At 42.5% G+C, this 26286-nt stretch overlaps 1 protein-coding gene across 1 annotated transcript; it reads left to right on the top strand.

Moving 5' to 3' along the window:
- The first annotated feature begins 5587 nt into the window (after nucleotides 1-5587).
- Nucleotides 5588-19891, top strand: NARS1 (asparaginyl-tRNA synthetase 1). Its single transcript, XM_079717570.1, has 15 exons — nucleotides 5588-5634; nucleotides 6685-6767; nucleotides 8994-9059; nucleotides 9160-9252; nucleotides 9338-9427; nucleotides 10346-10424; nucleotides 11277-11347; nucleotides 12753-12839; nucleotides 14281-14502; nucleotides 14608-14807; nucleotides 15236-15371; nucleotides 15970-16083; nucleotides 18170-18301; nucleotides 18607-18738; nucleotides 19542-19891. Exons 1-15 carry the CDS (start codon nucleotides 5592-5594, stop codon nucleotides 19671-19673), a joined length of 1680 nt encoding a protein of 559 aa, XP_079573696.1. The 5' UTR covers nucleotides 5588-5591; the 3' UTR covers nucleotides 19674-19891.
- Nucleotides 19892-26286: the final 6395 nt, after the last annotated feature.

Here is a 26286-nt window from a genome sequence, read left to right as displayed (position 1 = left end):
AGAGGTAACACTAAGGATTATTGATAAAAGTAGAGTTACAGTTCAAGTTTTTGGAGAATTTGCATCAGAATTTCACCATTGTAAACATCTTGAGTAAATGTGGACCAGAAGAGCTCTTTTCAGTTTACTGGGTTTATCCAAGACTGGGATATTTCTTAGGATTTGGTGGCTTTGGGTGAACATACCTTCACTTTGATCTGCTCCAACAGCAAACAACAACAAAACACCCCATAAACCAAGATATCATTAGCTGGGCCTCTAGAAGCCTCAACTCCTGCTAAACTGATACCATGATTGCTCTTCAAAATCACCTGGAGGAGGTCTCCCTCATTGCTTTCCGAGAACACAATTCACTCTGCTTTGAAAGTTTCCCCAGCTCCTTTCATTGAACTCTGCCTTCACCTTTCTTTAAGGCTACCCCAAATCCCACACTGTACCCAGGACAATTCAAAGAAACTACCCCCTGGCTACTGTGAATTGTGCTTTCAGAAAGCAACAACCAGCCAGAGCACACGCAGCCCGGTGAGCCTGCAGGGGGACTGGGGTGGATCCTGAGAAGAAACGAAGTCAGGGAAGGTCGCCAGCTGGAGAATGAGATGATGGAATTTATGTTTCTAAGTGTTGACCCTGGTTGAAGTGTAGAAATTAGAATGGAGAACTAAGGAGGATCCAGAACACAGGAGGGATGATACCACAGCTGAGCCCTGAACACCTTGGTTGGGGCGGGGGAGGTGTGTCAGGAGCACCCACTCGGCAGAAAATCCAAATACAACCTTATAATCAACCATCTGCAGATTCAACTAACCTCAGATGTGTAGTACTGCAGTATCTATTTATTGAAAAAAATCCACCTATCAGTTCAAACTCGTGTTGTTCAAGGGTCAACTGTACTTACATGGTACTAGAAGGTAAGGACGGGTGTTGAGGCTGAAAAGTTTGAGTTTTGAGGAAGGGCCTTCAGAAGGCTCCTATTTAATGGCTTGAAGCAAGAGATGGGTCATTTCCTGAGAAGTGGGGCAGTGGAAAGGATCTCCAGGGTCTGAGATACTTTGAATTCACTGGGGGTGAAGGAGGGCGGGGCAGGGGATGGGGCGGGCCCACCAGAAGCCCTCAGCAGCTTGAAGGCTTCAAAGTGTGATTATGCAGGATCGTGAAACAAAAGAACCATGATTAACTATCGGTATCATCTGTGCCCTAATTCAGAAGGCTCACTAGATGCCAAGCACACACTAGGTATTTCTATATAACTTGACCTCATACCAACCTCACAAAGGCAACCTTTCCAGAGGATGATTAGCATTTTACAGTCGAAAATTCTGTGGCTCAGAGAAGTTAAGGAACCCGACCAGGGTCACCGAGGCAGAACTTAAGAGCCCTGTGTCCTAGGGTATCTGGCTTCAGAGCCCCATTATTCACCCTCCTTAAAGGACGGCAGGACTTTAAAATAATTTCACTCACTTTTTAAGGGAGAAATTATAGATAAAGCTAGCAGTTGACGAACATGAAGGAGCCTGAGAATCACTGAAATAAATTAACAAGCAAACCTAAGTGTTTACATTTAACTCTGCAAGTTACGTTTTCAGTTCCTTAAATTAACAGTTTCACCGTAATGATAACCCACTCTTTTTGTCTGCAATTTCAAACCGGTTTTAAATATTACTGAGATTTTTTTTTTTGATTGCTTGACCAATTTGCTAATTAAGCAAACACTGGGCCTCCCCTCCCAGTACCCATTCCCCCCACCCCCGTTCCCGGCCCCGGGATGGGGAAAGGTGCCCGAGAGGCGCTTACAGTGATTTCTGCCTCTTCTCTCTTCGAAACTGTTTTCAGGAGCAAATAACTGAGCGCCTGAGAAAGCTCTAAAGACGCCTGTGAGGTTGCTCGGAGATGAAACGCTGAAAGCATCGCCCGAGGTCCGGCCCGCCCACACCTGAGAGATGCGCGCGCAGCCGGAAAAGCAGGACTAGCTGCGCACACGCGGAAGTGCCCGGAGACAAAATGGCGCCGCCGCCGGCGCGGGCCCTTAAGCGCTACGGTGGCCCTCGGGGGCCATTACAGTTTTAGGACCGCGACTCGCTTGTGGTTCCTGGTGGAGCGAAGGGGACGTTCGCCGAGAGACTAGAACAACCCTGACTGGGCGTGGGGCCGAAACATCGAGGACCGCTAGATGAGGGTGCCCCCAGCAGGCCACAGTCAGATGAGGAGAGAAGAGCAATGCCATTCACTGAATTCATTCATTTATTCATGCACTCATGAGCACCGACAAACTTCCGTTTGTTCTTGGAAATGACCCCTTCCGCGATGCTGTAAGGGAAGTTCTGCTTCCGGAGGGAGGCTGGACTAAACGAGATTGTCCCCCCAACAGAATGATACCAATCACTTACTGAGAGCAAGGCTCTGTGCTAAGTGCCCTGGAAGGATGCCAGGATGGCCTCTTACCTACAATCTGGTGGTGACATGTACGGGCCACCTACGAGACACAGAGCAGAGGCAAGTTCAATGCCGGCTGTGGGTAGATGAGGAGAGAACCGCCCTGGGAAAGAGGAGGTGCGACCCGAGCACTTTGTTTTTATTACTGGGGTAGAGGCTGAGGGTAGTGGGCAGAGGGGCTGGCCTGCAGTAGCCCTGGAGCAAATAACTTCCACATACTTCCCCACCAGACGGCCATACCTAATCTCTAGTCGTGTTCTTTCCAAGTCTCTGATCAACTGGTCAACCCTTTAGCCAGTGTCCCTCAGTCCCTCGGGCCATCTCTACTCATATAAGAAGTGGAAAACCAGTCATCCACTCAGCGTTCTAGCATCTGAGATGATTTCCCTTCGCCACTGTCTTTTCAGAGCTGCACCCAAGTGAGGCTGTAATACAATAGCTGCTCACGTCTGGCTCACGCCAGCATATTATGCGGGTGTCACGGACTGGACACGGGGAAATCCCCTGAGTCTGTACGTGTGGGTGGAGGAGTGGTCGAAGCAGGTGTTATGGGAATCTGTCATTTTCAGGCCCAGTCCTGTAGACCCACTTTCCTCTTTACAGTGGAATGTTTCTGTGTACATCCAATTTTATGGATCAGATGAAACTAAATTCATGAAGGGTAGTTCAGATGACTGTTAGTGCCACCTGACAGGTCCTGTGGCCTTCAGTTGAAGGCGCAGCCAGCCTGCAATGCGGGAGCTAGGGGAATACGTACCCCTACCTCACTCCTTCCTTGCCAGTGCTCCCCATTGGCTGCATCTGACCAGAAGCCAGAGAGCTCATTGATGTGTCCACATAAGCCAGCCTCTGGGGGCTCAGAGCAGGATGAAGGGGAGAAATTCATTGGTTGGGCTGTGGTGTCAGCCTCTAGTATGGCCCCCAGTGACCTCCACCCCCTGGAATTCACCCCCCGTGTAGTCCTCTCCCATATTATACTAGGGTTGGTCTGTGTGATCAGTAACATATAGCAGAAATGATGAAATGTCATCCATCGGTTAGGTTATGAAAAGGCACTACAGCTCGGGGTTTAGTTGTTGTGGCAGATAGCTTCCTAAGATGGCCCCATGATTCCTGCCGCCTGGTAGTCGTGCCCTGGTGTAAAACCCTTTCTTTGAGTGTAGGCTGGACCAAGTGACTCGAATCTAATGAACAGAATATGGCAAAAGTGATGGGATACAAAGGACCGTGGCTTCCATCTTGCCTGCATGCTCTCCTTCCTGCTCGCTTGCTCTGATGAAGCAAGCGGCCCACCGGAGAGGCCCACGTGGTAAGGAGCTGAGGGAGACCTCTGGCCAAGAGCCAGCGAAGAACTGAGGCCCTCAGTCCAACAGCCTGTGAGGAACTGAATCCTGACAACACCCACAGGAGTGTGTGGGAAAGTATCACCCAGGTGAGATTTACAAATCTTAGGCTGTGCTCACTTCAGCAGCACATATACTAAAATTGGAAGGATACAGAGATTAGCATGGCCCCCATGCAAAGATGGCACACAAATGTGTGAAGCATTCCGTATTTTTGAGTAATCTTACATACAACTTTCAAAACAAACTGCTAAAAAAAAATCTTAAATTAGCCCCAGCTGACACCTCGATTGCAGTCTTTTGAGAGACGCAGAGCCTGAGGTCCCACCTAGGCCTTGCCCAGATTCCTGGTCCACAGGCAATGTGAGAAAATGACTGTTGCTTGGAGTTTGGGGGCAATTTATTATACAACATAGGCAACCAATACAGCCTCTCTCCCTCTCTCTCCATCTCTCTCTCTCTCCATCTCTCTCTCTCATTATCACTTGCTTCTGTGGGAAGTCAGCTGCCCCGTCATTGGCAGCCCTCTGGGGAGCCCACCTGACGTGAAACCACAGCCGTCTGCCAAGAGCCACGAGTGCGCCTTGCAGCAGATCCTCACCTAGTCAAGGCATCAGGTGACTGCAGCCCCTGCCCACAGCTTGATTACGGAGAGACCCTGTGTCAGAACCCCCGAAGGCCTGACCCTCAGAAACTATGTGAGGTAATGAATTTGCCTTGCAGCAATAGATAACTAACACATGAGCAAAGAGAAACCATTCAGCAAAGAGGGAAAGAGGAAAGTCCGTGAAACTGGGGGAAATATTCTTCAAGAAAAGTATCTGGTTCATATTTTTGATAGATTCTGAACCTATGCACAGAATTATTTTTAGAGTTTCTTTCATAACAAGAGTATGTTTTCCTTTGATTCAGGGACAAACTCTGGTATTCCACTAAGCTGAGAATGATGATGTTACCTACCCTTTACTTAGTACCTATGACTGCTGGGCAGTGAACTTAATCACAACCTTCACAAGTAGGGAAATTGAAGCTCAGACGAGTTAGCTCATTTATCCCACGGCACACAGCAAAAGGCAGAACCAGAATTCCAACCAGCTTTGAAGCCCTAGTTCTTTTCACGTTATCACGGTCTCCATAATAGTGATTCTTGCAACTTAAAATAAAAACACACCCTATAGTCCGAGTGACAAATACAGAAATACATTCATTCGTTCATTGAAGTTAGAAAGTTAAAACATCTTCATATTTCAAATCAGTTAGTGAATGGGAGACAGGACTACCCTTAGCTCTGTCCCTAACCCCTACCTCCACCCCCAGCTTGTGGCTGGAGCTCAATGTATTTGATGACGACATTAATTCCACAAGCATTCCACCATCTGGGGATGTGGAACGCAATGCAGGATCCGGCTTCCGGAAGGGCCCTACCGTGCCCACAACGGGAGGTGGGGGGTGGCGCGGAACTGGAAGATTCAGCGGGAAAGTTGGGGAGACGCAGGCCGGAGGGATCGGGACTGCAGCGCCACCCGGATGTCGCGGAGCCAAGGAGTCCCAGTTGGTGCCCCCGGAAGCCCCCAGCTCACGGGGAGGGAGCGAGGGGAGCGGGGCGGAGCCATACCCGGAAGTTGCTTAGGCCCGGACCAAAGATGGCGGCTGCGGCGCCGCTCGCCCACGCTCCGTAACCTCCTGTAACCAATGGAGCCGCGACGCTCGGGTGACTTACTGCGACGACTTCTGCACGACATTATCTGATGCAACCTTCGAGTTGAGGAAGTCGCCGGTGCACTTTGCGGGTGATAAGGCGGCGGCGTGTTGGAGGCGATGTCCTTGGAGGTGACCAGGGCGACCGCGGGGATGGTGCTAGGTGAGTGAGGCTCGGGGACCCCGGGGTGTGTAAGTGGCGCGGCGCAGCGCTCCTGCTTGGGGCAGCAGCCTTGTTCCGGCCGAATACAGCTCTTACTTACCCTGGTGCCTGGCGCAGAGTGGGCGCCCCGTCGCTGTTTCCGTGAATGGTGGGAGGGAGGAGGGGCCAGGACCCACCCTGGGTCCTGGCTCGCGGAGCAGGCCCGGCTCCCCTCGAGCCCTGGGTGCCCCGGCTGGGGTGGCGGCCGCTCCCGGCCCGGCCCCACTGCGAGAAATCCCGTGATTCAGCTGAGACGTAGGCAGAGCGAGGCATGGCCAGACCTCAGGGCAGACCCCAAATATGTGACTCTTCCAAGTGACCGGCAGGAAAGGACTTCAGAATGCGAATTCTTTTTCACATATCCTCACTTATATTGAGATTTCCTGGGAGACCATCTGGTGCAGTAGGAAAAGGAAGAGATTCAGGAGACCTGGGTTGATGTCTCTGCTCGCTTACTCCTTGTGAGGCCTTCTTCAGTTTAACCTCAGAGCTTTGGTTTCCTTTAAAGACCAGAGAAAACCGGTATTTATTTGATTTCTGTGCTCTAGCACCAGCATATCTGATTTATATATTTCATTCTCAGTACTTCAAGATGGGTATTGTTGTCCTCATTTTATAGGCTCAGAAACAAGCCCAGAAAGGTTAAGTGAATTCTCCAGGGTCACTCTGGCTTTTAAGGTACAACATCCAAGCTTCCAGTTTGGTCTGGCCAGCTGAAAAGCCATTGCTTTCTGTTGGGGATTCGAGTAGATAGAAGCAGCACCACGAATGAAAATGATCAAAGTTCCTTTTGAAAAGCTAAATTTAACTAATCCCTTTCTATGGGATGGATGTCCTTGGATAGGGGAGTGGGAAAATAATTATGATATAATTTCTTTCGGACCTTGATAATTTTTACCAATCAGATGCTTGTTCTGTTTACAAAGATAAAGAATGGATAAAGTAGCTGCAGTATGAGGTGACTGATAATTATTGGCCAAGTGAGTAACTTATTCTCTTTTTGTGAAACAGCAGAGCTGTATGTCTCAGACCGAGAGGGAAGTGATGCTACTGGTGATGGAACCAAGGAGAAACCTTTTAAAACAGGCCTTAAGGTAGAGCCTCTTTCTCATTAGGAAAACGACTTTGCATTTATTAATGACTCATGTCAGTTATTACGTGACTTGTCAGGAGTTTTATTTAAAGCACTAGGTTTGAAGAGAACTTTCCGAAAAGGGCAAGTAAGGGGTGTATACAGATATGTAGCTTTAAGGGTATTAGATGATCTACATCTAAACTTTTTTGAACTTTTTTTTTTTTTTTGGCCGCACCTCAGAGCTTGTGGGATCTTTAGTTCTCCGACCAGGGATTGAACCTGGGCCCTTGTCAGCGAAAGCGCCGAGTCCTAACCACTGGACCGTCAGGGAATTCCCCTTGAACATTTTTAATAGGTGTCTTCTTTTCTTCCTTACTATATGGTATCGCATCTCGGAATTTTTCTCTCCAGTGAGTCAGTTGGCCAGTTTTTTAATTCTTGTAGAACTAAAAATCATCTTCCCTTAGTCATCTGAGTTTATGCTCACATTTCGTCATCTGAGTTTATGCTCACATTTCTTCCAAACTGACTCCTAAGAGTTCTCTCGGTGAATTTACCACTCGAATCCAGATGTGATCTTGAGCCTTGAGACTCAAAGACCTGATTTTTATCAGTACCAAGAACAGAGCAGACACTCAGGAACTCATGAGTCTGGAGCCTAAAGCCAGAATGCTAATTTAATAATATATTATTATTTCTCAGGGTGTAGAATCCTCCAATGAGTTTAGCATATTCTCTTTAAGCAGACTTACGTGGAATGCCAAATACAGTTCAGATGGGTTCTTTGAGAGCTTCGACTCAGGATTGAGTAGGTACCTGATGGCATCGGGTTACAGTGTGGGCTGAGAAGACATCCCTCTGCAAGTAGCCGTGGGCTTGCCTGTAGACTGGAATGGCTACAGCTGCTACATAAGGAAGTTGATTAAAGCCCTCTCCCAGGACAGCACCAGGAAGCGCACTGCCCTGCCACTTCTTTCTGTGTATCTGTGTCTGGCCAATCCCCCTTTCTTGTGAGCTTTGTTACAGTATTCATTTAGGTTATTATCAAGTGTTCCTGTCCTGGGACCATTCTCTCCTCTTTTAGCTCATACTCTGGTTATGTTTTGGTGTGTCAACCATGGGTCTTAATTTTTTAACTCTTAGAGGGAAATCTTTCTCATTTTGGATTGTTGGGGTGATTCCTGTGGCTGCCCAGAACTGACAGTAGTGTTTAGATGAATGTTTGCAAAACGTCGCTGTCAGCAGAAGTGTGCCATTCTGATTTGGAGAATCACAGTTTGACTCTTTAAATATCAGTGATTAACAAAGGAGGGATCAGTACAGACGGTCAGGTAGTAAATGAATTCTTAGTGATTTACAAACATCCTTACAAAGTCTAATTGTTAAAAGGAGGAACTGAACTCTCCTGGATGTTTCCAAAAGATCCAGGTTTCCTCCTCCTGTGTAGCAATAATTGAGTTGAGACTAGCGTTAAATCAAGATGAAAGGTATTTTTCAGGTTTGGAAACTAGGTCTTAAGAAAAGGTCAGTTTTCATAAGCTTCACATCTTACACAAGAGACAGTCATTCATTGCATTTCTTGGTTGATGATAACTTAGGAGAAAATTTGAAGGAATATTTGAAGCAGTTAATAAAACACTTATCTTTTACATACTTTCAACTATCTACTTTTTTAAAGTATACAAACTATAAAATATTAAATGATAATATTGATGTCTGATATGTCCCAGTATTGGTGAAAAGAGGTACATACATTCTACACACAGGGATTTTTCCAATTAAATGAAACTTAGCCTTCTGTGTACCTAACCACTATGCTCTTGAGAGTTTCAGACATGACTTCCCTCGTTTCTTCGTGAGGATTAATCGTCTGGATGTGCCCTGTAGTTGGCCTTTGCCATCAGCTGTCTCTTCTGTTTTTGTCAGCGTACCTCCTGTCGGTCCCCATGGCCACTTAAAATCTGTTGCTTCTAGTCCATTAGTATGGGAAACTATATACTATGTCACCGAACTTGCTAGAATTGTTTGGGAAAGGACGTTCTACCTTAAGGAAAATGTTCTTTGAATGTTCCGCCATTCCTTCTGTTGACATTGACCTTTGGCTGGTGGGGTCTTATGCTTTCTTCTGGGCTCTCGATTATGTTCTAGGTAATCAAAGTTACCTCATAATTCAGGTGTTATTTTGATTTTAAACATTGTACAATGTTAAAGAAATGTCCTTTTTCTTTGTCCCTCCCTCCCCAAGGCTTTGATGACAGTTGGAAAAGAACCCTTTCCTACCATTTACGTAGATTCACAAAAAGAAAATGAGGTAGGGTGGACCCAAAGCTTTACAGAATTAGATTTTGTGAAGAAACTTTCATTAGAATACAGCGGTCTTGAAAACATTAAATATCTGTTTATCCCTCCAGAGGTGGGATGTCATTTCTAAATCACAGATGAAGAACATTAGAAAACTGTGGCACAGGGAACAGATGAAGAGTGAATCCCGGGAAAAGAAAGAGGTGAGCAGTAGATTTGCTCTGTGAACCTTTTTCAAGTTGGGACACCAGAAGCCATGTTAACAAATTGCCCGGTTATTAAAACTAGGCAGAAGACAATTTACGAAGAGAGAAGAACCTGGAAGAAGCAAAGAAGATTACCATTAAAAACGACCCAAGTCTTCCAGAGCCAAATTGCGTAAGTGTGATGTGTATCGTTTCAAATATCATGGACTCACGGAGTCAAACTATTATTTCTGTGTCTGAGGGGCATGCCACGTGCTTTGTTCCTTTGCACTGTTTGTCTCTTCTTTCAAAAGGGAGAGAGCACAATAATGTTTGAGAGTTATGAGGCTGGTCCTTGCGGGGCTCATTTTTTGATAAAATTTAGTAATTGCATGTTGAACGAATTATGTCCCGACTAAAAGCTAGCAGCCCTGGAATCCAGGCCTGGTGGGCTGTGTGGTCTCAGACAAGTGATTTTACCCTCCCGGGGTGTCAGTTTCCTCACAGTAAAAAGAAGAGGTTGAAATCCAATATTTTCATGATTTCTTAAATAAAGAAAAAGGTTTAGAAATTTGATTATGTCTATATTCTTTCTAGACCAGAATGCTGGACCGTGAATGGACATGGTTAGACTGCTGCTGGATTGTCATTTTTTCTTGCTTCCTTAGTGAGGAAGCTGTTTTCTTGGCCACACCCACCAACCCCTTCCTCCCCACCCCTCTCTCCTCCATCCCTCAGAGGGAAAGCCAGCCTCGGTAGCTTCCACCACCCAGAGTGGTGGGAGGGATGGTGAGGTCAGGGAGAGGGCTCTGCGTGGACTAGGCTTGTTGCTATTGTGAATTCATTGATTTTATATAACAATATCTGAAGTTCTGGTTGTTTCACTGACAGTTTTACACTAAGAGAAAGAAGACTTGGATTTTTTCTTTTTTTTTAACCCCTCCAGTGTGGTGAAATTTTTTGGCTCTGACCTGTAGTAGAGTGACTGTCAGAAGTCTTACACCACTCGTGAATTTTTAACACTTTTCTGCCATCTATCTAAAATTCGTGACAAAGTTGGTATGTGATAAATGACATGCTGGGTCAAATGTTTTTTATTTTAACTTGACAGGTGAAGATTCGTGAATTAGAAGGATATAGAGGCCAAAGAGTAAAGGTATTTGGCTGGGTCCACAGGCTGCGTAGGCAAGGTAACTGGCATGGCTGTCCTTTTCTCTCTTTAATTTTCGATATCCCTGCTCTTAGATGATGAAGAACATTAAAAAAAACATTTACTTGGGGGTATTTTTGTTTGAGAATGCTAGCTTTTTAAAGGAAGTACTAATTTGTATCCTAAATTGGCTCTTATTTAATATGACTATTGAAAGTTTAAAAGTTATTTAAATGGTACTTAACTGTAAGCAGTCACAGTGATCAGGAGGTATCTGGGAAATATTTGTCTAATTGAATTGAATTCTTTAAGGAAAGCAGGGGGTATATTACCGGAAGTGCAGAGTCAAATCTGAAACTTACTGATGGCAGTGATGTTGATTTTTATAATTAGTATATTTGTACTTGGCCTGATGTTTTGCTTTCTCTTTCTGATTTTATTATTTTATTATATGTCTTTTACTGTAAGTGGTTGTCAAATCCTTCGTAAAAAGAAAGGGGGCATAAAAAACCAAGAGTGCTTCTGTGCGGCAGTATATATCACCCCCCCCGCTGAATGCGCTTTGCTAGGTATTGCAGGGGACTCAACAGTGAATAAGACTTAATCCCTCGACTCCCATGCTTACTGTCTTGCTTTCCCATGATCATGCGGGTCAGGAGGCTCACATAGGGTTTAAAAGTATGAAGGATTTGAAAAATGAAGAAGGCAAAATACTTTCCAGATACTGAGTAGTGATATTACTGGTGAACCCTTCAGAGGAATGGGGCCATGTGGGAGGTTTGAACTTTCAACATTTAACCGTGGCGGTTCCTTTACATAAGATTAAATTATGAGAAAGTGCTTTCAAGTGCCTCTCGAACAATCTAGCTAAACTTCTCTTTCTCGTTTTTAGGAAAGAATTTAATGTTTCTGGTGTTGCGGGATGGTACGGGTTATCTCCAGTGTGTCTTGTCAGATGATTTGGTAAATATTTTGATATTTACAATGAAAAGTCAGTTTTTTTCAATAGGTTACTTTATTGTTAGTTTTGGGAATCTTAGGGTCCGTACTTATTTTAACTGTTATTGTGGAAAATTTCCAACATCTCAAAAATGGAACAGTAGGAGGAAACCTCACATGCTCATCACTCAGCTTCAGTAACGTCTTAGTTGAGCTGCCGTAACTAAGTACCATAAACTGGGTGGCTTGTGAACAACAGAAGTTTATTCCTCATGGTTCTCGTGGTTGGAAGTCCATATCAGGGTGCCGGCATGGTCAAGTTCTGGTGAGGGCCCTTTTCTGGGTTGCAGACTACCCACTTCCTGTAGTGTGCTCATCCTCACATAGCAGAGAGCAGAGAAGGGTTTCAACATATGAATTTGCAGCAGATACACGTTAAGTCCATAACGAGTAATGATTAATATTTGGCCAGTTCTGGTTCACTGCTCCCCCCTTTTACCTCCCAGACATCAGATTTCATACAAACATACTTGCATATGCATCACCAAGAAGAAATATTTTTAATATAACCACACTACCATTATCACACACCCCCAAAATTAGCACAACTCCTAAATATCTAGTCAGATTCTCCCAATTGATTCATGATGTCTTTTTTACAGTTGGTTGGTTTGAATGAGGATCCAAACAAGATCTACATGTTGCATTTAGTTGATATGTCTCTGAAAACACTCTTAATCTATAACAGATCTCCCTTTTCATTCTCTTTTCTCTACCCCACTCCCCCTTGCCATTTATTGGAAAAAGTCTGGTCATTGGTCCTGTGGGACTTCTCACATTCTGGATTTGGTTGATTGCATCATAAGGTGTCATTTAACATGTTCCTGTATCCTTTGTATTTCTTATAAGCTGGAGGTTAGGTCTGGTCAGATTCATGTTCTGCTTCTTTTTCTTCTTGATATAACTACTTCATGGACAAAGCTGTATTCTTCCAATGACATCACATCATGAAGCACATAATTCTGGTTGTCTTTATGATTAGTGGGTTCAGATGTTGATGGTCTGATCCCTCCTTTATAAAGTTTTCCATCACTTTTCTCCTAATGATTTTAGCAAGTATTGATTATCATAGTCTAAGTGAACTCTGTGTATTATTTTAATAGTCTAAATTTTAACGAAAAAGAGAAATGAACTTTCCAGATATTTTTGAGAGATATGGGCTAGTGTTATTTATTCATGTGTATGTATGTAAAATATGTATTTACATATATATACGTGTATCTGTGTAAAGATAAATGTTTGATGGCTGTCTTATTTTACTAGTTTTGGACGAGAGAACTTGTTTGTAAATAATTCCCTTTGCTTTCTATATGGTAGACTATTTTAATGTAAATGTGAGTAACTGAATTTGAACTTGATCTTCTTACAGTGTCTGTGTTACAATGGAGTAGTCTTGTCCACTGAGAGTAGTGTCGCAGTGTATGGAATGCTAAATCTTACCCCAAAGGGCAAGCAGGTGAGTGCGTTGAGTTCCTCACTGAGAGAGGAGTTGTGTACTTGTTTGTTTTCCAGTGTCTTTATTTGTATCGATACTTTTGGTATTTGGCATATAAATATACAAATGTGATGCACTTGCTAAATTTAGAATGCCTTTTCCTTTTCTGGTGAGGTACATAGACTGTACAGGTTGTGTGCCCTTGTAACGATCTCAGGGATTTTGAACCTAAGGAATTCCTGAATAAACTTCATGGGTGAGAACAATTTGCTGTGTGTACGTGAATAATTTTTCAGCGAAGTGGAAATGAAAATTTAGTCTACCAAAAGTTTTTCAGGAAATAACAGTGATCTAAATCTGAAACTTTGGGGATTTCCCTGGTGGTCCAGTGGTCAGGACTCCTTGCTCCCAATGCAGGAGGCCCGGGTTCGATCCCTGGTTAGGGAGCTAGATCCTGCATGCTGCAACGAAAAGCCGGCGCAGCCGAATAAATATTTAATAAATAAAGTAAAATAAATCTGAAACTTTTAAAATAGAATTTGAAAGCCTCTTTTTTAAAAACTTAAAGCTAGGTTTGATAGTCAGACAGTTGTTTGTTCCCCAGCCAACAGGCATGTAACCTATACCAGTTAGAGTTACTTGTTGGTAATTATTGGTCAAGTAACAGTTGTGGTTATATTTGTTTGTTGGGAAAGAAAACAAACAGACGTGACATATCAACCACCAGAGGGAGTCCATAGTGTCCTCCTGATAGACTAGAAATACTGATAAAAGAGAGTCTCCCAGAGTCTATGTGAAGAACCTATGTTAAGAGTGAATATCTGGTTCAAGTTTACTGAATTTTCCTTGCAAGTAATGTGATTGCAAAATGGAATGGTTTTTGTGTTATTACTTGCTATCCAGTGTTTGGTACCAAGATAGCTATATATGGTTTTTGTGTTATTACTTGCTATCCAGTGTTTGGTACCAAGATAGCTATATATTTCATACTGTGTGGCTTCTAAAATGTAATGCTTTCAGTGGAATTAGTAGGGAGAGTTTGAATTTTTACTAGATATATACGTGTTCCAAAGAGAAACACCTTTTAGTAAAACCTTTGTATGTAAGGAGTTTTTCAATGTGCGTATTATGTTACTTTTAAATTATTGGGCAAAGGCTAGAAAGATATACCAAAATGTTGACAATAGTTAGTGGTTACTCCGAGTCGTGGGATTATAGTTTATTTTATTTTATGGTTTGTACTTTTCTATTTTTTAAAAATTGTGTATGTGTATTTAGTCTGAAAGAAATATTAAATAAGTATAAAATTCAGTTATTGGGTCTTCGGTTTAGAAGGGTAGGCTAATAATGATAAGGTTCTTAGAAATATGAGCTTACTAAACATTTTTATATAAATTAGAATCTTTCATACGGTAAATTTTCTGTTTCCTTCTCCCTCCCTACCCCTTTTTAAAAAATGTAGGCTCCAGGGGGCCATGAGCTGAATTGTGACTTCTGGGAACTGATCGGGTTGGCCCCCGCTGGAGGCGCTGATAACTTAATCAATGAGGAGTCTGACGTTGACGTCCAGCTCAACAACAGACACATGATGATCCGGGGAGAAAACATGTCCAAAATCCTAAAAGCACGTTCTGTGGTCACCAGGTGCTTTAGAGATCACTTCTTCGATAGGGGGTACTACGAAGTAAGTATGCGTCATCATGCTTTGCAAACAATGCCTTTTGGCATTTTTGAGCCTGAACAGTGGTGCTCACAGAAGGCCTTTATTTACTCCTTTACACCTGAATAGATCAGTCCTCCAACGTTAGTGCAAACACAAGTGGAAGGCGGTGCAACACTCTTCAAGCTGGACTATTTTGGAGAGGAGGCGTATCTGACTCAGTCCTCTCAGCTGTACCTGGAGACCTGCATTCCAGCTCTGGGAGATGTTTTTTGTATCGCACAGTCATACAGGGCAGAACAATCCAGAACACGAAGGCACCTGGCTGAGTACATAATTGTCATTTTGTTTTTATTTAAAAAAAAATTTTTTTTTTTAAAGAAAATATGTTTAGAGAAGCAACCTTGATGTAGGTAAATGATGTCTGTGTAAAAACCTCTGATGTGTTACGAGGCTATTTGAAGGGCAGTTGAGTAAACTAATGGAAACTGTCTAAGAAGCGTTGCCTCTTAGGCCATAACTCACTAAGGTCTGTTCATTCACTTTGTCTTGATCCTTTATGTGTTGAGGAATAAACAAGAAATGACTATTAAGGGGGAAAGGAAGGCAGGTGGGCTAAAACTGCTTTGGAGAGTTGGGAGTTGATTAGCAGGGTGGGAGTTTTCCCTTTCTGGACAGTTTCCCAGCATTAAAACCCTTGCTTAAGAGAAACTTTGTGAAAAGAAGAGAGGCTCTGAGCTACTGTCTTGTTCCTCAGATACACTCACGTGGAAGCAGAGTGCCCTTTCCTGACCTTTGAGGAGCTCCTGAACCGATTGGAGGACTTGGTCTGTGACGTGGTCGATAGAGTCTTGAAATCACCCGCAGCAAGCGTAGTGCATGACCTCAACCCGGTAGGTCTGCCATCGTATGGAAACACAAAATTAGGATCCTGTTCGGAAGGCAGTGAAGTCTTTTTTTTAGATTTTTATGTTTTTTAGGTTTTTTCAATAGATTTTTTTTTAGGTTTTTATAGGTTTAATAGCTTTGTGAGCTTTGAAATAAATGATTAATATATATATAGGTATAATTGATATATAACATTATATTAGTTTTAGGTGTACAGCATAATAATTTTATATATCTAAAACAATACAGAGTTATTAACTCTAGTTACCATGCTGTACATTACATCTTGTTAATGGAACTTACCTATTTTATAACTGGAATTTTATACTTTTTGACTCCCTTTACTCATTTCCAGACAGATTTTTTTTTTTTTTTTTTGGCCACGCCACATGGCTTGCGTGTCTTAGTTCCCCGACCAGGGATGGAACCCAGGCCCTCAGCAGTGAAAGTGTGGAGTCAACCACTAGACCGCCAGGGAATTCACCACATTGTTTTTAAGTCTGAAATAATATTTTATAATAATGATAAATAGTGTTTCTTAAAATGGAAATGTTAGTGTGAATGGTTTCTTTATATACACTGTATTTTTCCTTTCTACTGTAGAACTTCAAGCCCCCCAAACGGCCTTTCAAACGGATGAACTATTCAGATGCTATTGTGTGGCTAAAAGAACACAATATAAAGAAAGAAGATGGAACTTTCTATGAATTTGGAGAGGTATGTATTCCTTTCTAGTCGTTGTTTCAAAGGTAGCCTTGTGCTTAAGTGGATTGCTACTTCCGGTTAATTAACGAGTAATGCGGAAGGCATCTGCTGTTGTCAAATAAATGATAACCATGGACCCTTCTCCTTGGGGTTGTCTGAGGATCCATGGCTTAGTAGATGTAGAGTAGACCTTAGAGCAGTGCCTTTTCTGTGGTGTTCAGTAAATATTAGCAAGTTTGTAGCCTTCACGTCCCATCCTTTATCTCTTTCCTCTTCCATGATCACTCTGTGGTCTTGACTTACAAGCTCTAGCTGTAATTCTCTAGACTGGCAGGATGCTTAAGAACGTTATAAACTTTGAAATCACATGCAAAGTGTTGGTATGTGTATATATTTGTTTTGGTTTTCTGGAGAAACCGCCTGGCTCTTTCAAAAAGGATTCCTCCCCCCAAAACGGTGAATTATAACTCCTTCATATGGAGGCAATTCAAAGAAGAAAATCGCCACTGATTAAAATGCAAAACCAAGAGAGGAGGCTTTGTTGGGGAAGGTGGCCCGGTGCCCCAGATACACTGAGCATGTCTGTCTTGCCCAGGAGCACCCTCCCAGCATGTTTTGGGGGTATAGATTGTTAACGTTATTCTAAGCCCTCTTCCCTGTGCATTTAACCACTCTTTACATAGTATTTGCAAATCCGTTTTACAGATGAAATGTGAGTAATAGCTGCTAACTAGAGTTTTCTTTCGTTTTTAGAAAGAATTTACAGAGGACAGACAGTGTACTAGGTCTATGTAAATTACTTTTATTGTATCATGAATTCAGTTGATGATGTATAATAACCAAATTCTGTGCTGAAAACCTGAGAACTGTTAGCACCCAGCACTCAGCAAAGTAGTGTGGTTGAGTGGAAAGAACACAAGCTTTGGAGTAAGAAGCCCCCCAGGTGGGCTTTGCTCCCACCTCTGTCCTTATTGCTGGGTAACTTAAGGCCAGTGACCCCGCTCTCTGGTTCTCTATCTCTGCCTTGGAGGTAACGTCCACCTTGCAAAGTTATGAGAACTTAATGAGCTAAATGCTTAGCAGGGCCGAGGCGCAGCAAGTCCTCCATGTGTGTCAGCATTTCCTCTTTGTGTCAGTATCATCCCATACACACGAGGGCGCTAGAGCAGAGAAGAGGACTTCAAACTTTTCGGAATGTGCAGTACGACCCCTTTTCCCCCAGTTCAATTGTATGAAGGACTCTAGTATGTAAAGCAGTTACAGGCGGAGAGACCAGAGCTCTCCCACTCACCTCCCGTTTCCTCTCTGGACTTTAGACGACGCAGGGCTCCAGGGACGAGAGCTTGAAAACAGCTGTGCCAGGTGATGGCTAAGCTCCCTCTCAGGTTCTTACATTAAACAAATCAATGAGTCTTGTCCAATTCTCTCAATCTGTTTTTACTGGGACATGAGTTTTCACTTTTAACTTGAATTTATGTGTGGTTTACTGAAGGATGTTTGAGAGGGAAGCAGATTAACTTGATTCATCATCATCTAACCTGTCTTGGCTAACTACTCCAGGTGTGGTTCCACTTATAAACTTGACACTGGTTATTTGTCTTATGACTGTGTCTTACTGCCACTGAAGGCATGCAGATTTATTGTAACAGGAAAGAAGCAGAGAGAACAGGAGAGTTTAAAGATTGGTGTTATTAATAACATACTCTGTGTGTAGATCACTGATGTTGTAGAGCATTTACTGGTGATCTTATGCCTTGTGGGACTGAGTGGACTGCGTTTGCTTCAGACCTAGATAACACTGGCCACTGGAAAAAAAAAAAAAATAACTGAGCCGTATCTGGGAGGTTGTTTGTTTTTTGTGTGTGTTTTCGTTCCTCAAGCAATATGGCACAGATACACTGTAGGAGGAGGCAGATCTATTTACAGTTCGTTTTGCAGAAATTGTCCTTAGCACCCACGTGGTTATGGGTTATGGGTGGGTGTGTATTCTGGACTCTGTTGCATGAATAAGATGAAGGGCTGCTACTGGGTCAAAGAGCTGCTTCTGTCTCATTGCCTTTCAAGTTGTAAATGTTAATGAAGTCCTGTTTAACCTCAGGATATCCCCGAAGCTCCTGAGAGACTGATGACAGACACCATTAATGAGCCCATCTTGCTGTGTCGATTTCCTGTGGAGATCAAGTCCTTCTATATGCAACGATGTCCCGAGGATTCCCGCCTTACCGAATCTGTCAGTTTGGGATTCAAATAGTATTAGAGATTTTGCTTTTTAAAGGGGCGGGCACTGCCACTGGAATAAGATACAGCTCACAGCAAATATTTCATTATAAATCTACAGTACTTAAATGTTTTTTGTCCTCTGATTGGGTTTAACCTGTCTTGTTAAATTATAGAATTTGAATAATATCTGAATTTTGCATGATCATTGTTCTCCTTTAGTTATAGGAGCTTAATTGTGATTTTCATTTAAACTCTAGAGCAAAGCCGTGACTGAGAGCCTAGTAGTAACCGCATTTTATTTACTCATTTTGAAAGGTCGACGTGTTGATGCCCAATGTCGGTGAGATTGTGGGAGGCTCGATGCGTATCTGGGATAATGAAGAGATACTGGCAGGTTATAAAAGAGAAGGAATTGACCCCACTCCCTATTACTGGTACACAGATCAGGTAAAAAGAATTTTGTTAATCACTTTAACTTTTCTTCACTGTAATAGTTCTGTATAAATTGAAATTTTTAAAAGGGAAGTATTCAGGGTGATACTTTGACATTTGAATGAGCTATATTCAGTTTCATGGTTATAATAATGTGGCATGTGAATACTGCTAGTTTTATCTTTGGCCAATAATACGTTAACTTAATTTGAAAACCTATTAACTCCTGGCCTTGCTTGTAGCTACTGAATTTTTTAAAATGTCATTAGATCCTACCAATATCTAGTCTTTCATTTTCTTCTGATAAACACAGACATTAACTTAATTTAAAAGTTTGAAATCTCTTCTTTCCAGGGTGGCAAATCCTTGGTTTATTTTTCATACCAAATTATTTTTTCACATGTGGTCCATGAAGGAGTTTAGATTAAGGGTTGAATTCTTTTTGTTGTTTTGTTTGTTGTTGTTTTCAATTAATTTTTATTGGAGTATAGTCGCTTTACAATGTTGTGTTAGTTTCTGCTGTACAGCAAAGTGAATCGGCTATAAGGGGTTGAATTCTTAACCACAATAAGCTGACTCATTTTACAGTAGAAAATTTTAACTATTTCAGACAAAATTTATTTTTTTAATTTTCTTTTTTGGCCATGCCGTGCAGCTTGCGGGATCTTAGTTCCCCGACCAGGGATTGAACCTGGGGCCATGGCAGTGAATGCAGAGTCCTAACCACTGGACTGCCAGGGAGACTCTGGACAAAATTTTAAACTGAGCATTTATTCCTCTCTATCGCTCTCCCTCTCTCTCTCTCTCTTTTTAAACAGAGAAAATATGGCACATGTCCACATGGAGGCTATGGCCTGGGCTTGGAACGATTCTTAACCTGGATTCTGGATAGATACCACATCCGAGATGTATGCTTATACCCTCGATTTGTCCAGCGCTGCAAGCCATAACCGATTCCTCCTGGAGATTTAAGGAAAGAACACGGTTCATGGAAGGAACAGGCCGCCTCTTTAAAAAAAAAAAACAACAGCCAAAATCTTCCCTTTTTTATTCCACTGGGGTATATCCATTTCTGTTTTCTCTTTTTGTTTTTTATTCCTGCTACCATGAAAAGCAATCCAAATCATGTGAATATCAAGTGACATTGATGGTGTCATTTTAAGAAAAAAAACCCATTACAAAGTTTGGGGGAAAATATGTGGCATGTAACTCGGCAGTCATGAGTATATTTCAGCATTTTATCCAATTTTAGGTTGTAATCTTTGTGTCATATATACCACATATATGATTAGTTTTAACTTGTAGTCTGAGACATTCCAGTAACTTAATCTTTCTGTCCTTTTAAGTGTAACTGGGATTCTTTAATTTATATCATTTTATTGTATCAGTGAGTTAAAACAAACACCGTGGGGAAAAATTGACAACATGCTGTAAAAATCTGCTAGTATTAGAACAGAGTATAAATCAGCAGTAGATACAGGAATGAAATGAATAGTCTTTTGCCTCAGTTGTTAATCTTTTCTAAATCTGATAGCTGCTTATATAATTCTAAAGCATATGAATTTATTTGGAAGAATTTGTAAAAGAATGGCCTTAAACAGTTTGAAGTAAGAGCAGTTTGTTTTTTGGCACTCCAGTGAACAGCATTCTTCCTAGCATTAGTTCAAACTAAAGAGGCAGGGTGATCTTCACTCTTCCCTGGTAGCTCCTAAGTAATTAAGAATAAATAAGTTCCAGGGCTTCCCTGGTGGCACAGTGGTTGAGTATCCCCCTGCCAATGCAGGGGACACGGGTTTGACCCCTGGTCCAGGAAGATCCCACATGCCACAGAGCACCTAAGCCCATGTGCCACAACTACTGAGCCTGCACTCTGGAGCCCGTGAGCCACAACTACTGAAGCCCTCGTGCCTAGAGCCTGTGCTCTGCAGCAAGAGAAGCCACCGTAATGAGAAGCCCATGCACCGCAACCAGAGAAAGCCCACGCGCAACAACGAAGACCCAACGCAGCCAAAAATAAATAAATAAATAAATTTATTTTTAAAAAGTAAATAAGTTCCAAAAGTATTTGCAGCTGGAATCTTCATGACAGCCCTGCATGGCTTTTGGAGTCACCCCACACTGTGTCTTTAGGTCTAATCTGTGCTAATTTATTAACTTGCAGGCTTATTGAATGGCTTCATTTCAGATTTGGTTAATTTTCGCCCAAAATGCATGTCATGTATCCTCAATAAGCTCTATTCCCAGCAATCAATAAATGGATACACGTAAAAATTCTTTGCTGACTTAATTTTTTTAAGCTGATCGTCTCTGTTTCACATTAATTAGTTCATGTCTTTTGCATTTTTTAAAATCTTTATTTTTCATGATTTGTACATGTGAAACTAGATATTCCTGAATTTGGTAGGTATTAGTAAAAGTACATGGTAATGGAAAGGAATGGTTTTTAAAAATCAGATGTGGGTCCTAGTTACATCATTTTTATCCTTTTTGTATTAATTTTGGACACATTAGATTATATCTTATTTTGCAGTTAAGTAAAATGACAGATGGAAATGGGGCATTTGTAGTATATTTGGCCTCTATCTTTAAATGAAAAATACGTGTAAGAATGGGAATGAGCTCTAACTGGATGCAACTAGGCAGTTCATTTGATCAGAATTTAGATGACGAGGTTAGGCTCAATTAGATTAGATTTTAATTGTATAAATGGGCTAAAAGTTTTAAATACTGAGGGAGAGCTGTGGGATTAGGTGGGGGTTACGGAGTCAAGATTGTGTTGATGTCAAACCAAGAACCCGAGCAGCGCACCTCACGCACGTGGACTTGCATTCCCTTTTCTCTGGTTGTCCCTGTAATCTGAGCGTCACAAGCCCATCCCATTTCCCTGCCGAGTGTCCACCTCACAGACACCTGGTTCTGAGTTCCTCCTCTCGTGGGACTCATCTCACGGCCCTTTCCTGCCTGAAACCTCTTCCTGATAGGTGATCCTCATGCCAGCAGCCCCCTTCGCCTTTGGTACTTGTGTAGCTGACCTGCTTTGGAGACAGATGGCAGGCTAATACTGTAGCAATTCAAATGACTTAAATACTGACTTTGTCAATGTCCTACAGCCGTTTCCACCCACCCAGCTCCCCACACATGGCTGCCTCTAGCATTTCCTAAAAATTTCTTGTTTAGTGTATAGAGCAATAAGATTCTGTCATAAGCAACCTTCCTGCGCATTGGGGTCACTTGGGACTGTAAAAATTCTGGTGCCTGGGCCTCATCCCAGACTAATAGAATCCGAATTTCAGGGCTGGGCCCAGGATGCTTTTTAAAAGCCCGCCCAGCTGAGGCTGTGGCAGACTTAGTGTGACTGTCACTGAGTAGCTACCTCCCTCTTCTAAAGCCAGCCTTAAGCCTGTCATCATCATGACTGTAGGTCCTCATTCATCTCACATTAATCTCTTTTGAAATTGTTCCCAATCTCAATGTTAAAATGGGAACATTGGGGCAAGGTTGAGACTGTCCAGTATTGCCAGTGGCCACAAAAACACTACACCTGTGCACTCGTTAGCTTTCAAGTCATACTGGGAAATTCTCAAAATGATGGTAGCTGCCAATAATGGAGTACTGGTTTGTGTCAGCCATGTACTGTCACATGCTTTAATCCCCACAATAACCTCTTGTGATAATTACGTAAATTATAAATTTATACAATATATAAATTATAGCCCTATAATCCCTATATGTGGATAATAGCCCTATTACCCCTGAGGTAATGGTTGAGAAAAGTTAAAAAACATGCCTGAAGATGCATTGTTAAAAGTGACAGAATGAAGTTTGAAACTCCAAAGCTTGAATTCCTTTAAACTTAGAATCCTATTATTTCAGTCAGTCCTTCTAAGGAAAAAAGATATTATGATGTACAAATACTGTCATTCATGGTATTTGCTAATTGCTGGTCAATTAAATGATTCAGTTTCTTATGCTGAAAAGTTTCCTTCTACCTCATAGATTACTACTAACTTGATAAGATGAAGAATATTATCTTTGAAAAAACACTGGTGTACTCTGCAGTTCAAAGATGCTGGTTTCTGGCGTCAAAATTTAATACAGTGTAGCACCCTGGCTCAGAGAAATGGTGCTCAAAATTTTAGCTTATTCTTTAGGCATTTACTTCCATGTCATGAAGAAAAACATGCTTCTATTTATCGATTTTTCGGTTTTAGACACTCTCTACTGCTCTTCTGCAGAAGATTGCGCTTCTTCCTTTCCCTGTCCCACCCTTCACATCCATGCTTCTCTTCTCCCCCTCTTCCCAGCTTAGTTAAATCATTACTTTGGTTGACCATGTTGTATACTATGATTGCTTTTCCTTTTCTGGCCAACTTTTCATTTTGCCCATAATTAACAGTCATCTTATTTTTTTCTTTATCATTAATTCAATTTCCCAAGATGCTCAGACACATCAGGTGCTCATCAGTTATATCTTCCCATAGAAGCTTCTCTGAGAGCTTGTCTGCTGTAGTGTGAACCAGCCACACGCCAATCCTGAAACATGGTTGTCGTCCTGGGATCTTCTTTCGCTGTCATCCCAGGTATCCCCTTCACCTTCCTCCTCTATGGACAGCCTGTTTCCTGTATCCCATGTTTCCCTGTTTCTTGGTTTACTTCCTCTTTTTGGTGAAGCACATCCTCCAGTAATTTCCTGAGAAAGGGTGCATGGAACATCAATTCACTGAGAACTTGCCTATCCAAAAAATGTTTTTAGGGGCTTCCGTGGTGGCGCAGTGGTTGAGAGTACGCCTGCCAATGCAGGGGACGTGGGTTCGTGCCCCGGTCCGGGAAGATCCCACATGCTGAGGAGCGGCTGGGCCTGTGAGCCATGGCCACTGAGCCTGCGCATCCGGAGCCTGTGCTCCGCAACGGGAGAGGTCGCAGCAGTGAGAGGCCCGCGTACCGCAAAAAAAAAAAAAAAAAAATGTTTTCAATCTATCTTCACATTTAAACCATAGTCTCTATATAAAATTGTGGGCCAAAATGCATTTTTCCCTCAGAATTTTGAAACCCTGGCTTCCAGTGTTACCATTCTAGCTTCCAATGTTGCTATGGAGAGTTCCCAAACATTCTCATACATGGTCCTGTACATATGACCTGTCTATTCTAGAAGCTTGTCCCCATGTTCTGAAATATGATGATATTGCTTGGGACTGTCCATCCATTCTGTTGGGCAGTTGGTAGGCTCTTTAAATTCGGAAAGTCAGGGCCTTCAGTTGTGAAAACGTTCTTAAACTGTTTTTTTTAAAGTGTCCCCTCTTCTGTTTGTTTTTTCTTTCTTTCTACAACTGCTATTATTCAGATAGTTGACCTCCTATTATCTTTTTTATTTTTTTTGCTTGCTATTTTCTGAGAGCTTTCCTCAACTTTTCCCCAATCCTTCTATTGAATTTTTCATCTCTGTTAGCATAGTAAAATTTAAAAAATTTTTTATTCTGACCTCAGAAATTTCCATCTTTATGGTCTTTTACCCAAGCTTTTTTCTTCCTGTATATTGGCAGTTTCCTCCATGTTTTCTTCTGTTTGCTTGGGTCTCTGTCTTTCCTCTTAGAGGCTTTTCTCAGATGTGAGGTGATACTTGGTTTTCTGCTGAGAATTCCAAATAGCAGATAAAATGCTTTTGAAGTGTGTGGGAGGAGATGTGAGCCCTCCTGTAGGGTGAGCTGCCTGAACTGTTGAGTATGTGGAGTATGGGAGTCCCTGATGTCAACATCCTTAGATCTTTCCTCTTGGGCCGGTTGGATTCCACATGTCAACATCCTTAGATCTTTCCTCTTGGGCTGGTTGGATTCCAGACTCTTCCCACCTCCTGTGGAGGGAAAGGGGTGAAGAGGGCTATGTGTCCACAACTTTGGTAAGTCTAGTTCCCCAAATCTATATCAATGTAGCATCTCTCCCTTTCATCCCCACTTCCAGGGCTACCCGCTGCTGCCAGTCTGGAACCTCCTAGGGATTCTGTCATGTAAATCTGGATGGTTCTTGTCTTAGGATGGCCATTTTAAGATTCAGGGTTTTTTGAGTTTGCTAAATCATGAACGATTTATCCATCTGCCTTCCAGCTCCCAAAATTTGTTGCTGTCATTTCTTTTTCTTTTTTCCCCATCATTTTAGGTTTGTGCTTGAAAACAAACAAAACACACCATCACTGTCAACAACAACAAAACCTCTCTTGACATTTTAGTGGGGTTTGGGGGTGGGAGTGAAATTACACCCATGTGTTCAAGCCCCCATCTTAACCCAGAGGTCTTCCCTCTGTATTTGAAGATAAATCAAAAGGGAGTGGGCATAGGTGAAAGAGAATAAATGTTCAATTATTGTTAGCTATTAGGAAGGACAAATTAGCAAGGAGAGTGATGAATTCTCTGTAAATTATTTTGTAAAAAAAATTAATGATTAGGGCTTCCCTGGTGGTGTAGTCGTTAAGAATCTGCCTGCCAATGCAGGGGACACGGGTTCGAGCCCTGGTCCGAGAAGATCCTACATGTTGTGGAGCAACTAAGCCTGTGCACCACAACTACTGAGCCTGCGCTCTAGAGCCCGCAAGCCACAACTACTGAGCCCGTGAGCCACAACTACTGAAGCCCACACACCTAGAGCCCATGTCTGCAACAAGAGAAGCCACTGCAGTGAGAAGCCCGCACACCACAACAAAGAGTAGCCCTCACTTGCTGCAACTAGAGAAAGCCTGTGCGCAGCAACGAAGACCCAACGCGGCCATAAATAAATAAATAAATGAATAAACAAACAAACAAATAAATTTATTTTAAGAAAATGAATGGTTGAATGAATGGTCGGTAGATGTAGATGTAGATGACCACCACAACTTTCTGTTGGATGGCTGTACCTGTTTGTCCTTCTGGCAATGTAAAACATACTCAGGCAAAAACAAAGACAATATGAAAACAACAAATATAAAAAAGTGCCTTCATCTTTGCCTCAAACCAGCTGTCCTGCTGACTAATGTGTTTCTCTTCTTTGGTCTCAGTACTGCTGAAGACCTTGAATTACCCGATTCTGCCCTCCCTCTAATCTCCAGTGTGCCATTACTTGCCTATTTCTGTCTTCACTTTCCATGGCCACGCCCCTCAACACCTCTTTTGTGAACCGTGGCCACTGTCGTCTATTTGTTCTCCCTGTCTCTCCTCCCTTATAGCCTGGACCCTGCTTGCTCCATCCTTTTCCTCAGAGCACAGGCTACTCTTCTCCATGACTGTCATGACCATGCATGACTCCCACTCACCTACCAACAAAGATCCAATTTCTCAGCACATTCAGGCTCGGTCCTCAGCCTTCTCTCACCACGCTTATCTCTGAATCCTTTCCAGATGCTGTGCGGTGGCCAAGTGAACGTCTTGCTCTTGATAATTGTGTGCTCTTCTGCCTTCAGAGTGTCCCCTCACATTCAGTATACAACAAGCCTACTTTTCTTGTAAATTCTATACCACCCTGATGAAAAAGCATCCCTGCATCCTCTCAGCCTGAAATCACCACTCATTTTTATCGGGGAAACTTCTGCTCACCTCT

The sequence above is a fragment of the Hyperoodon ampullatus genome (assembly GCF_949752795.1).
Source record: "Hyperoodon ampullatus genome assembly, chromosome: 13".
NCBI lineage: Eukaryota > Metazoa > Chordata > Mammalia > Artiodactyla > Ziphiidae > Hyperoodon > Hyperoodon ampullatus.
The sequence above is the reverse complement of the archived record's forward strand: the minus strand, read 5'-3'. Positions and strand labels throughout refer to the sequence as shown.

What these genes read in the sequence shown, in the direction of transcription:
- NARS1 (XM_079717570.1), top strand. Translation starts at nt 5,592, where the DNA reads ATGTCCTTGGAGGTGACCAGGGCGACCGCGGGGATGGTGCTAG. An exon ending in GTCTTCCAGAGCCAAATTGC is followed by an intron (nt 9,428 to 10,345) that starts GTAAGTGTGATG and finishes TTAACTTGACAG; the next exon opens with GTGAAGATTCGTGAATTAGA. An exon ending in ACACGAAGGCACCTGGCTGA is followed by an intron (nt 14,808 to 15,235) that starts GTACATAATTGT and finishes CTTGTTCCTCAG; the next exon opens with ATACACTCACGTGGAAGCAG.